Below are 13513 nucleotides of genomic sequence, written 5' to 3' on the forward strand. Positions count from 1 at the left end.
CTATGAGGCAGGCATCATTACCCTGTTTTGCACATGGAACAGCAGGCTCAGGGAGGTTAAGTAATTTGTCCAAGGGCTGGTAAGTAGTGAAGCAGAGATTCAAATTTATGCCTGCCCGACTCCCAGGCTCAGATATTTTCTGTGTAGCCAGATACATCCTGAAAGTCTGGCTGGCCCAAAAACTGCCTAGCAAACCATCCTCAAGGTTAAAGATCATCTGAGCCAGCACATCTCAAATCGTAACGTGCACATGATTCACCGGGGGATCGGCAGGTCTCGAATGGGGCAAAGGCGTGCATTTTTAACGGACTCCTGGGGGCTGATGCTGATGGCCCATGGACTGCACTTTGAGGACCAAGAAGTTTGGCCCAGCACTAAGCCACCTCAGCAGACAAAGGCATCCCTCACATGCCATCTGATAGAATGTGCAAAGGAGATGCCTGTCTGCATCCTGATCTGGACCAAGAGGTCCTTATGCCCACCCGCAGGAGTCCTCCAGCCTTGCTCTACACACATCCACAAGTTACACTCAACAGCGGAGCATCCTGGAGAAAACTATCTGAAGCAGCCTTTTCTCCTCCAGATAGGAGGCTGGAGTGGGCAGGGGGAGCTGGCTCAGTGCACCCAACTGGAGCTCAGAGGGCTCCCAGAGGACCTATGGCCCCCTGGCTTTAGCCAAGAGCTAGTCCAAGGCTTTGGGAACTTGGTCCTTTCCAGTTCAGCTTCCCACAGACCAACTCCAAGCCCGGGTCAGTTCGTGGGGGTCCCAAGTGGATGCAGCCGCAGCTCAGGCTCCACTGGATCGATGTTGAAGAAGTTGGCTGTGGTAGTGGCCCTGGCAGGCGGTGGGGGGTCCCGGGTGGCCTCTCCAGGCAGTAGGAGCTGGGCTGTGAGTTTCAGGCCTGAGGAGCCATCTGAGCCTGAGTCCGAGTCTGAGTCCAAGTTAGGTGGCAGGGGCAGTGGCAGCACGTGCTGCAGGCTCAGGCCGGGCCGTGGGCCACTGTGAGAGGTACGCATGGAGGGGGAGGCCAGGCTGGCCTGGTGCTCCCGGGGGCAGTGGGGACATGGCATGAACCTGCCCAGGGCCCGCTTGAAGTCCCGCATGAAGAGTGGGTAGATGATGGGGTTCATGGTGCTGTTACAGTAACCCAGCCACGTGAGGACATCGAAGAGGCCTGGAGAGATGCAGTCGCACACGGCCTAGAGGGATGGCGTGCATCATGCCTGGTCCCAGAGCAGGGACACAGACCACCCCACCCAGCATGGATGGGATGGACACACGAACACATATGCCATGAAAGGCAACCCACCCTCTTCCCTCCCCGGATCTGGGCTGGGATGGGATTCAGGGCCTCCCCAGCAAGGCGTGGACTCACCTACCCCCTGCGGTGGCATTACCTGGGCTATGTTGGCCACAAAGAAGGGCAGCCAGGTCACAAAGAACATGCCCAGTAGGATGCCCAGTGTCAGGCTAGCCTTCAAGGCCTTCCTGCTGTGCTTGGTGGCCAGACGCCTACCGTCAGCTGATTCCACCCCTGGGCATGGGGTCCTGGGCACCTGCGGAAAGGAAGGCCACATGATTCAGCTAAGAAAGAACCCCAGTCTGAGCCTATTCCCAGCCACAGACTGAGCCCTAATCCTAATTCTAAACTGAGCCCTAGTACCAGTAATAAACTGAGCCCTCCTCCTTGAGTGAGTCCCAATTGTAGTCCGAGACTGAAGCCTGACCCTGATTCCAGACTGAACCTTGACCATGGCTCCAGACCAAGCCCAGACATCATCAATCAGCTAAGCCCTGCTCACAGTCCTGAGCCCCTGATGCCTACTGTAGACTGAGCCCTGCATAACCAAGGTCTCAAACTGAGCCTCAACCATGGACCAGACTGAACCCAACTTTAGCCTCAGACTGAGCCCTAACCCCAGAAGTAGACTGAGCCTTGGTCCTGATCCTGCACTGTGTCCTGACCCTGACCCAGCACTTCACAAGGAGCTCTAGGAAGTACCATGAGATTTCCTGGGTGCTGGGGCTCATAGCCATGTGTGATGGCCAGTATCAAGTGTTGTCCTTCGCAGGGAGCGTGGGTCTTCTGAACTGTTGGATTTGTGTTTGGGGGCAGTGTTGTCCTGCACTGCATTTTGGCACTACCAAGAATTAGCTGCAATTGAACTGGACTTGGCAAAAGAGGACAGTTGCTCTCCAGGGCTTGGCAATCTCTTTGCATATGGATTCTCTTCATATTTTAGACTGATGGTTTTGCCTGCACCACTACTCTCATGTTTCACAAAATAAAGTGCATTTTTGAAAAGGTGTGCCCAAAACAAATGTGTGCAATTAAATTGGTTAGAAATTACTAGGGCTGCGAGTGACCTTGGCATTTTAAACTCAGATTTTGCTGGGAACTGGCAGACATCTCCATTCTCACACGTGGACTCCGTGAGCAGGAGCTGGGGGAGAGGTGGGGGGGACACGGCAACAGGGATTGGAATGTGACCTTGAAAACTGGAGACCAGGAGTCCCAGACTTTAAAAAACCTCTCTGAACTTTTTAGCCCAGTGGTCCTCTTAACTTTTTCAGCTTCATGAGCCTGCTAAGACTCTAATAAAATCTACAAAACCACTCCCCAGAAAAGAAAAAACTTACAAATTTTTATACACACACAGAAGAAAAAAGTTCCCACACATCCAGAGGGTTCAGAGGCCACTGCAACGTTCATCCATGAAACCTCTATGGGTCCACAAAAGCTGGAATGGGAAGCTCTCCTCTAAACCACGTGTTGCAATCAATCTGTATTTTCGTCTATCAGATTTACACAAAGCGAGACCCACCTATATTTACAATTAAAGTAAATACTAGTATGCAGAGATGTGCACAATTCACAGAGTTATGAAACAGTATGTGTGCTGCCTGGGAATACACAGTACAAATCCTCAGACCAAAGGACCAGTGACCCTTTGAAATCCAGGGATTCCCCCCAACATTTCCTAAACTGCATGGGAGCCCAGCTTAGCTCCTGAGGCAACCAGAGGTAGCTTGGGTATGGGAAGATGAAAGAGTCAGAAGGAGGCAGGAGGGGAACCAGATTCCCACGCAAACTTCGCAGATGGAAAGGGGGCGGAGGAAGCAAAGCCAAGATTTGTCAGCCCTGAGAGCACCAAAGCCAAACCCCTCTCCCCACTCTCAAGCACAGGAGCTCCCCTCCCAGCCCCGTTCTCTCCCCGCCTCCTCAGGGTATCCAGGCTTGGTTCCTCTCCATGGTGCTGAACCCCAGCTGCTACTATCTGTAGAATTGGAGAGTCTCATTCTAGAATGGCGGTGGGCAGAACAGGGGAGACGAGACACACTGTAACTCTCACCCTTCAATGTGTTTGTCCAGATGAAATCTGGTTAGACAAATATTAAGGACACATTCACACAGAGCAGCCTATAAGAGGCCCTTGATTACTACCCCCTGTCTTGGTGGGGCAACACTGAGCGGAGGCAGGAGCTGGGCTTTTAAGACAAGTGGTCTGGCTTCAGATCATGCCTCTACCACTTACTCACTCTGTGATCTTGAGAGTCTCTGTTTCCACATCTGTAAAATGGGAGAAAATACTCAGCTTACAGAGTTGCTGTGAAGTTGTGGATAATAAACGCATGCACAGTGTCCAGCAGAGAGTGAGTGTAAATACATAGCAGCTCTGATGTTGGTTCGGTGGTACATGCATCAGGTTGGGGAAGTTTTTGGCACCATCAGGAGCCCTGTCCCTCTGCCAGCAGCTCCGGTTTTCCAAAACAGCATGCACATCAGGACAAATGCTGTGACTCACTACACTGCAGTGAGGGAGAAAAAGAGGGCTGCTTTTCTCTCCTGCTCATTTTCTCTCTCCAGAGTGGACTCTGTATGGTTTCTGTGGCTCTGTCGTCAACCCAGAGGGAGAGGGCTCTACTGCCCTAAAAGAATCTCCTAAGATCTGCCATGAATTCAAATTGCTACCATCAGTGAGGACAGACATATGGGGAGGAGGGAGACAGCGTCTTCAGGAAACCCCAGTCACACAGAAACCCCCTGGCCCCTGGCGACCTGAGGAAGGGGAAAGAGACAGCTGTGACCTTGCCAGAGCTCTAGGGCACCAGGGAACTGAGGCACGTGGGGAGATCTGCTGGGGTCAATCATCAGGGAGAGCACTCCAGAAAAGTTAAAGATGATCTGAGATTCCCTCTCTTGTCTTCCTGGGAATAAACCTGCATTTTTCTTTCTCCTCTTCTCTCCAAAGAGTTCATCCAAGAATATAGGCAAGAAGGGAAGGAACTGAGGCTCAGAAAGGGTAGGGGACCTTTCCAAGATCACGCTGTGCCAGTACAAGTCCTCAGCCAAGGCACCAGTTACCCCAAATTATCAACCCCACATACTAAGCACTTACTGTGCATCAGCGCTTGATATTCGTTCTGCCGTCCAGCCTTCGTGGGAGGTGGGCATCGTAATACCCATCCTGCAGATGGGATGCAGAGAGGCAGAAGAACTTGCCAGGAGTCAAACAGCAGGTAAGTATTGAGTCAGGGAATTAAAGTCATTTCTGGCTCCAGAAACTGTGTTTTTCCCATTTGCCCATGCTGCTTCCACTTTAGAGGATGGCACCCCCAAGTAAAACCCCACCACTGTCACAGAGAGGCCCTCATGGAGCAGAAGCCAATGGCAACCGCCAGCCCACACTCTGGGGTCTGGCTGATGCCAGCCTCGCCTTCCCACTTCTCTCTGCCCTGTAGCCCCTTGCAGCCCCTCATGGCACATTCTGTTGTTTGCATGTCCCTTATATGCGTCAGTGGCATTTGTCACTGTCAGGGGGCAGCCACTGGATGACGATTTGGCAGTGCCCTTCCAGAAGGCAATTCCATTTACAGGCCCCTATGTTCATAAACACCAGCACACATGTCTGTACACTTGGCACATACAAGAATGCATACCACGGCGCTAGTCGCGATAGGAAAAACTCCTGATAGGAAACATCCCAAAAGTCCATCAAAAGGAGAATGGTTAAATACACCCCAGTACGTTCCCACTATAGAATACTATACAGACGTTTAAAAGAATGAATTGATCAAACAGAAAGATCTCCACGACACATTATCAAGTGATAACGGCAAGTTGCAAAACAAGAGATATTTTTCTAAACAAGATGATTCCCTTTGTTTAGAAAAATACACAAAGCAAAGCACTAAGTTTCTTTAGGTCTGTAAACAAACATGGAAACACAGAAAAGAACTGGAAAGACGCTGATAAAAGTGTCCCTGGGAGTGGGAGGTGATTCGATAGACATCAGAGGGGTCTTTGACTTTGTTGATGAATTTGCATCTTACAGTGTGTTTCCGTATTCCTTTGTGTAATTTCAAATTTGTACAATCATCTAATCATAGTGAGGGTTATAAGGTAGACTCTGGAGCCAGACTGCCTGGTTCAGATCGGGGCTCTGTTACTAACTAGCTGAGTGGCCTTAAGCGAGGTACATCACCTCTCTGTGCCTCAGATCTCTCATCTGTAAAAAGGTGATTACAATGGCATTTGCCCATAGGATGATCGTAAGGATTAAATAAGATGATAGGAAGTTACTGGAACAGCGCACGGCACATGGTGAGCACCTGTGAGTGCTGGTTATTGTTGTTGTTGTCATTGTTACTTGTGTTCCCCTCAGCTCCTTGATAACGGTGACCAGGCTGCTGATGGCAGCGATGCTGCTTTCTACCCCTCGAAAGGCTCAAAGGGACAAGCTCCCCAGAACCACATGCTTTACCACCAAGAGGAAAGGACAGGAATTAATACTAGTTGAGCACCTACTATGCGCCAGGTTTACATGTATCATCTCATTGATTCTTCAAACTGCCTCAAATGATAAATACCATTACCCCTGGGGTAGAGGGAGGTGAGTGACTTGTCCAGAGTCACCTGGCTGAGATGAGAAGGAGGCGGGATTTGAACCCACGCCCAGCCAGGCACACAAGCTCCTGCGCCCTGCCCCCGCTGCACCCGCCGCCTCGTTCTAAGCAGCAGCCATGGCTGTCATGCTCCGCTCTGCTCCTCTGGCAGCCTCTCCCACTCAGCCCCCTCCTCCACCTCCAAGATATTTCTGTGATCACAGCCTTCTCTGAGGAGGAGGAAGCAGAGATGGAAGGCAAGATGGATCGTTAGGACAGAATGATGCATAGCTGGGTGATAGAGGGTGAAAAAAGCTGGGGGAGGACAAGGAGGAGAAGTTGATGGGAGAGAAGGAAGAGGAAGACAGCACTGCAGAAGGAAGGAAGAGATTGGGGCGAGGTGGAACTGGGGGAGGGGGCCTGGGAAGGGGGAAAGACGAAGTAAAAAGGAAGATGATGGGGAGGGGGTTCTAACCACAGAGACACAGGAATCCTGGCAGAGAGAGAAAGGAACTGACAAAACGGAAACTCCCATCTGGGCTTCTTTCTGCTGCTCCCCATCGGGCTGAGTTCCCACACTGGTTCCTCTGGTATCCCCCAAGGATGAGCGCCACCCCCATACAGGCGCCCACCGTTCACACACACACACAAACCCCTGGCAGCATCTCACTCCGACACCGCCACCACCTCTCTGCCCCCTCTCCACCCCCCGCCCACAGCTCCTGCCTCACCTCAAGGCACAGCCCCTTTCTCACAGCCCCCGTGGCCATGAAGACCTGGATGAAACTGCTCCCAACCAGTGGCTTTTTAAAAGCCTGTTCACATCAGTAGGCAGAAGTGGCGGGTAGAGGCAGAAAAAGATGCTCCAGCTGGCTCAGCCTCCATGTCCAAAGCCCCAGAGGAGGCAGGACTTCAGGGATCAGTGCCCAGCCCACTTCCCTCTTCAGGGAAACTAGAGGCTGGATCAGGAAGGAGCTGAGGGTTCAGTGGAGCTGAGAAGAGGAGGAAAGGGGCCTGACACACCCCAAGTTCTGTTCACTCTCATCAGTTCCTCTGGATCCAGGCATTGAGAGTTCCTCCGCCCTCCAGGCTGGACGCTGCTGGTCTCCGGGGCAGGTCAGCTCGGGGTGGAGGTGGGTGGGGGGACGGGGTCACAACCCAAGAGGCTGGAGTAGAGGCAGCATCCCAGAAGCAAGTTCCCCAATTACAAGCAATTCTCCAGGCGGTAAGGAAAATAGCCCTGCGGAAGGCTTGCTTTGGATCCAAGTGGTTTTAGAAGCAAAGGCGGTGGTGGAGTCTGACACTTTCTCATTCAAATCAAGAGAAAAGGCTTTCCAGAAAGTGGGAGGTGTTCGCACAGACACATTTCTGGCTTGAGAGGCTACGGGTCCTTCTGCCTCTGAGGCAGGGTGCTGGCTAAATGACCCCTGAAGACTCCTCCCAGCCTTTGGTTTTGTGACTTCCTCACTTCAGTTTGCAAACGTATGCACAGGGAGTAATAGGTTTTGAATATTATAAGCTCCATAACCCTCATCACGATAGGGTTTCATGATCAATGTCTCTCTCTCAAACTAGAACATAGATTCCAAGAGGGCAAGACTGTCTCCATCCGCTCATGGCTGCACCCACAGCCTAGAAAAGCTCCTGCACATGGGAGGCACTCAACACAGTACTGAGGAAGTCAATCAATGTACGAAACAGCGCAGGATCCATCCACTACAAGAACTTCTTGTAAAGGAATTGGGAGAACAGGGAGCAATGTGAGCGGGGCTTGAATCCCAAGCTCTGCGAAGCACTGCATTCATTTCATTCTTTCCATTACTGTGCACTGCGCGCTTACAACATGGCAGGCGCAGTTTTAGGTGCTGGGAATATAGCAGTAGAGACAAGCCCTCACCCTCATGGAACTTACATTCTAGTAGGAGGAAATAAACAATCATTAACCCCCTAACCTCTATCAGTTTCTTCTGGGTTAGGGGGAGAACCAGCTGATGTGGGGAAAGGGCACTCTGAAAGAAGGAACAGCAAGTGCAAAGGTCCTGGGGCAGGAGTGTGCTTGGTGTGCTCAAGAAACAGCAAGGGGGCCAGTGGGGCTGAAAGAGAAATAGTGAGGGGCGTGGTGGAAGGGGAGGAGACCAGAGAAGGAGAAGAGGAATGATGCAACAGAACTTGCATATTAAAGGGATGGCTCAGGCTGCTGTGTCAGATGGAAAGGGAGTAAGAATGGGATCAGGAAGCCAGTGGGAGATCACTGCACTAACCCAAGCAACAGATGAAGGGGCTCAGCCGGCGCCGGGAGGCAGCAATAGACATGAGAAATGATCAGAGCCTGCACGTGTCTTGAAAGTAGCGGTCAGAGGACCGACTGTGCAGCGTGAGAAAAAGAAAGGCTGCCTCCAGGATTCCTGGCCTGAGCAACTCATGTCAATGAGTCGATATGAAGAAGACAATGGAGGGATGGTGTCTGGAGCCTGGAAGACCCAGAGTTCTGTTTGGGGTGGGGTAAGTAAGTGGTCCCTGCTGGAAGTCATCACCGTGTGGGTGGTACTTTCAGTCCTGGGATGAGATGAGCACACTGAGGGAGTGAATGTGGAGGGGCAAAAAAGCAAGGAGGCCCAAGGACTGAGGCCACAGATGGTGGTAGATCAGGAAGACCCACAGAGGAGATGGAGAAGGCACAGCCAGTGGAGTAGAGGGACAGACACGGGGTGGTGTCCCTGAAGTCAGCGTTTTAAGAGCATGTCACCGCCCATAGGCAGCACGATGCTCAGACCCAGGCTTTGACATCAGTCAGATCTGAGCTTGAACCTCACTCCTCAGCTGTGCAACCTTGGGCAATTCACCTCCCCTCTATGGCCCTCAGTTTCCCCATCAGAGGGATGATGACAGCACTTGCCTCACTGAGTGTTGGGGGGATTAGCTGAGCTCAGTGCTTGGCATGCAGTGAGCGCTCAAAGGCTAGGGGGCTGCAGCTGCCAGCACCTGGGGGATGCCTGTCCGGGTGCGGAGGCCGCATTGTCTCAGGTTCAGTCCTGGCACCAGCCAGTTAGCTTCATGGAAAGAAAATCCGTGTGTCACAGGCACTGTTGGAACCGAGAATCCAGACCTCTCCCACCTCAGCCTCACCAAGGCCAGCCAGCTTCTCGCGTCCTTGATCACTAGGGCAGAGCTTCCCAGAGGGTGAGAATGGGAGATGAGCTTGGGCGGTAAATGGATCCCATAAAAGAACTGAACCTCAGCAGGAAAGGACGTCTTTCACAGTTCCCTCCCTGCTCTTCTGGCTCCATTGAGAAAAAGCCCTGCATGGATGCTACTACGTCTTTAACATCCCTCTGACATCTGACAAAGAGAAAGCAGGCCTCAGCTCAGTCTCTCCAGCCAAACCAAGCTGGACTTCAGGGACACTGCTGGGGTTTCTGCAGCCTCACTGGGGTTGTGTTTGTGATCACCTTCTATTTTACGGCAAGGAGACTGATTTTTCCATTCCCAAAAGAGATAAGAAGTTTTCTCTCTAAATAAGTTTATGAAGGTAAAAAGATAAGTGAGATGATTTCAAGCAAATGCTAAGCACATATGAACGCAGAGGCTTACGGCATGTGTGAGGGTAGCAAAGGTGGACGGAGCAGGTAGCAAGGCAGATCTCACAAGGCAGTTCCCAAACACCTGCAGTTTCGGGAAACGCTCCTTCACAAGAACCCAGGGGGAGAGTGTGGATGGCCCAGGCAGTCGTCTTCCCGCTGGAGAACTAAATCAGGGTCACTGCCATCTGCTGAGACTCAGGAAAGTTCTTCATGAGCACAGATCAGGGAGAGAGCAGGGCTGCAGCCTGTCCATCCAAAACCTTGTCCTTCTAGTTGGTGGACCTCACTGCTAGGGTGATACGGACAAGCTGCTCCAGGGGACTGCCGACCAGGATGTTAGCCTCTTAGCCCCCATCTACCCAGTGATTCCAAAGGCACCCCACCTCCCCGATCCTGCAGGCATCTACACCAAGATGAGCTCAGAGAGCCCAGTCAGGACCTTCCTTGGGACCTGTGACCTCATTCTCTCGGGCTCAGGCAGGATCAGTGTAGACCCCCATCCTTCGGGATGGACAATAGGACCCAGGCATTGTGTGAGCCACTCTACCCTAGATGCTGCAGGGCCTTGAGTTAAGAGCACCTACCCCATTCACAGGGAATCAATAAGCATTTACTATGTGCAGTGAAGGGGCAAAGCCAATCCGGACACACCCAGCCCTCAAGGGAGCTTACACTTGAGTGGGGTGAGATGGACAATGATCGAATCAACAAATACACTGGGTGTCGGGACAGAGAAAAGCAGGGTGGGGAGGCCTGCAGACAGGGTGGTCAGGGACGGTCTCTGGGAAGGGGTGGCCTGGGAGCTGAAGAAAAGTCTGGCAATGGCAGCCCAGGGGGGAAGGACATGCCAGGCAGAGGGGACAGCGAGTGCAAAGACCTGGCCACAGAGTCAGCCTGGGGCTTCTGGGAGCATCAGAAGGGCCACAGGGCTGGTGCAGGAAGAGATGGGGCAGGGAGAGGTTGGAAGGACGGGGTCCCAGGGCCAGATTCTGACAAGTGTCCCCTCCTCATCTTGAGAGCAATGCCGAGCTGCTGAAAGGTCTGACGCAGGGGAGTGATGTGACCACTTTTTTGTTTTTATTTGTGCTTTTGGCTGCTGCACAGAAAATGGATAAGAGTGAGTCTGGAGTGGAAGTGGGATGGGGTGGGGTGGGCGGGCAGAAGGAGACTATCAGAGACTCCAGGTAAGAAGCAATGGTGGTTTGGATCAGGAGGGTGGTGTTGAAGATGACACGTGCTTAGAAGGCAGCACCAGCAGGGCCTTGGCAATGAATCCCACAAGCATGAGGGAGAAAAATTATCCCTAAATTTCTGGTGCCTGATGCCAAGTTGGAGTCATTTGTGGCGGTGGGGAAGATGGGGGACGAGCAGATGGGGAGAGTCAGGACACCCTGAATTCCCTGTTGCACATGTTACATTTGAGAAGCCTGACCCACATCCCAGAGCATCCTGTGGACAGTCGGGCATTGAGTCTGGAGTTCAGAAGAAAGGTGGGAGCTGGGAATGACCACTTGGAGATCGCCAGCAAGTGTGTATTTAAAAATGGTGGGGGAAAAAGAAGAAAAAGAAAGTGATGGATGCGCACTGGGCACCCAGTGGCGGCTCATTCCCCTCCATCCCACAAGCCCGGATCTCCCTGAGCACCCTGGGTACCTGCAGCGTCTCCAAGGGCTGGCAGGCCATGCCGGTGGTGAGGGAGGCCACCTGCACGGCTTGCTTGCGGGCGGCCAGCAGGATCCTGCAGTAGGTGAAGCAGATGGCGCCCGAGGGCAGGAAGAAGGTGATGCCGGACGCCACGAGGACGAACGGCAGGCTGGCCAGCAGGCGGCACTGGCCCGGGGCAGGTGCGCGCGCGCCGCCCAGCTCGTGCCAGCCCAGCAGCAGGGGCGGGAAGGAGGCGAGCGCGGCCAGGCTCCAGGCGCTCAGGATGAGCGCCAGGGCGCGCGGGGGCGTCATGCGCAGTTTGTAGCGCAGCGGCGAGAGGATGAGCAAGTAGCGGTCCAGGCTAATGAGGCAGAGGTTGAGGATGGAGGCGCTGCAGCACATCACGTCGAAGGCGGCCCAAAGCAGGCAGAGGCTGCGCGCCAGCACCCAGCGCCCGTACAGCGCGTTCAGCATGGCCGGCGGCATCACCACCAGCCCCACCATCAGGTCCGACGTGAAGAGCGACACCAGGAAGAAGTTGGACGTGTTGCGCAGCGCAGGCTGCGTGCAGATGAGCGCGATGAGTAGCGAGTTGGCCGCCGCCGTCAGTGCGATGACCACACACAGCGCGGCCGCCACCCAGCCGCTGCCTTCCTGTTGCGACCGTGGCCCCGACTCCCAGTCCGGGGTGCTGTTGTTGGCGGGGCCCTGCTCTGGGACCATGGGGGCAGAGGGCCGAGGGCGAGGACGTGAGTTTCAGAGGGGTCCGGGGGACGAGGTAGGGTGGGCAGGAAGACGCGGTATGGGACCTGGAGGAGCAGAGTGGATGGGCGTCGTCGGTGAGAACAGACCCCCAGGGCGGCAGGTGAGAAGATAGGGATGGGTCTCCGGGTCAAGGGGCAGCAACCTGAGGAGGACGGAGAAGGCTTCTTTGGACGTCCTCCGGTGTGAGGTAGGGGCACCTGGTGCAAACGGGTAGGAAGTTTGGGCGAAGGCACCTGATGAGAAGAGCCTCCTAGAAGGAGCGGGCAGGAAGTCAGAAGGACCGGGACGGTGACTCTGCGCGGTTGGCTGGCGGGAGCAGAGTCCCCTAAAGGGGCGGGAGGTAAGATGGGGCAAGGACGCTGTCGGGGACAGGGACCCCAGGGGGTGGGAGCCGGGTGCGAATGGGCGCTGTCGGGCCAGGGGAACCACCCCGCGGCGGATAGACGTAGAGGGATGCCAGGTGGGGAGCCGTGGTGCTGGGGGTCGCGGAGTAAGAGGTTGGGGGAGGGGGCCCGCGGGCCAGAGCAAAGCCCCCGGCGGGGAACACAGGTCTCAGAGCCCGCGCAGAGGCACCTGGGGCTTGGGTGAACACGGTCCCCGCAGCGAGAGAGAGGACGCCGGGCCGGCCCTCGGGGAGAGAAGGAGCAGCGGCCGCGCCTCCGCCGCCTCCCAACCCGGCCACGGGCCGCCGGTCCCGCTCCCGCCCGCGCTCGGTACCTGGGGCGCTGAGCGCTGCTCCGCCGCCTGCGACTGCGGCACAGCTCCGGCCGCGGGGCCGGGAGAGGAAGAGGAGGCTGCAGGCCGGGCAGGCGCCCAGGGACCCGGGAGGCTCCGCTAGGGGCCAGCGCGCGCGGAGGAGCGGCGGCTGCTTCCAGGAGCGCGCGGTCCCCGCGCCGCGGAGCCTGCGCCCCGCCCTGCGGTGGGCGGGGAGAGCCGAGCCCCGGCCTCGCGGGCTGGCAGCGTCCCCTGTACCCCCGGGCCTGCGGAGGGACGACCGGAGCGCCCAGGCTGCGCCAGATCGCCTCCCAGATGTAGCAGCATCCACACCCCCGCATGCCCCTCCCCAACCCACACGTGGCGCAGGAGGAACTCAGAGGAGGGGACTGTGGCCCGCCTTCATCCAGGACTGCTCCCCAGTGCGGGGCCGTCCACCCGCAGCGAGGGTCACTGCGGGAGCCCGTTGGGGGAGATTAAGCAGATCGCTTGACGTATATACGTACACATATATAATATTACACGTAGGTACGTATATAACAGTATATATGGTATATAATAACCTACATAATACTTCCTTAAAACTCTAGTTTAAACATATGGCTACCTCCTCCTCACGGTCTTTCTGGGCAGAAACCATCCCGTTCTCCCGACAGCACCAGGCACTGAAGATGAAGTCCGCGAGCTGCTGGCACTCCCAAGTCTACTAAAGAGTGTGAACAGACTGGGGAATCCCCAGGCCAGGTGGGGTGGAGTTGCTGCAGGAAGAAGGGCGGGGTGTGGCACAACCCGGGCACCACTGCTGTGTCTCTCTCCCCCTTGGCTAAGGACAGTCTCTACCCGACACTTCACAGATTAATATTGTGGATTCAACACATATTGAACGCCTACTAAGTGTCACGCACTGTTCTGCCTAATCAAG

At 54.8% G+C, this 13513-nt stretch overlaps 1 protein-coding gene across 1 annotated transcript; it reads right to left on the reverse strand.

The window, feature by feature from the left end:
• Positions 1 to 750: 750 nt before the first annotated feature.
• On the reverse strand, positions 751 to 11971 carry HTR6 (5-hydroxytryptamine receptor 6). Its single transcript, XM_010997645.3, has 3 exons — positions 11122 to 11971; positions 1399 to 1557; positions 751 to 1200 (listed from the first exon to the last, which is right to left on the reverse strand). The coding sequence occupies exons 1-3, from the start codon at positions 11833 to 11835 to the stop codon at positions 751 to 753; spliced, it is 1323 nt and encodes a 440-aa protein (XP_010995947.2). The 5' UTR covers positions 11836 to 11971.
• Between the last annotated feature and the right edge of the window lie 1542 nt (positions 11972 to 13513).

Source organism: Camelus dromedarius, chromosome 14 (assembly GCF_036321535.1).
Source record: "Camelus dromedarius isolate mCamDro1 chromosome 14, mCamDro1.pat, whole genome shotgun sequence".
Classification (NCBI taxonomy): Eukaryota; Metazoa; Chordata; class Mammalia; order Artiodactyla; family Camelidae; genus Camelus; species Camelus dromedarius.

What these genes read in the sequence shown, in the direction of transcription:
- HTR6 (XM_010997645.3), bottom strand. Translation starts at nt 11,835, where the DNA reads ATGGTCCCAGAGCAGGGCCCCGCCAACAACAGCACCCCGGACTGGGAG. An exon ending in AGCCCTTGGAGACGCTGCAG is followed by an intron (nt 1,558 to 11,121) that starts GTACCCAGGGTG and finishes TCCTTTCCGCAG; the next exon opens with GTGCCCAGGACCCCATGCCC. An exon ending in TTGTGGCCAACATAGCCCAG is followed by an intron (nt 1,201 to 1,398) that starts GTAATGCCACCG and finishes CCATCCCTCTAG; the next exon opens with GCCGTGTGCGACTGCATCTC.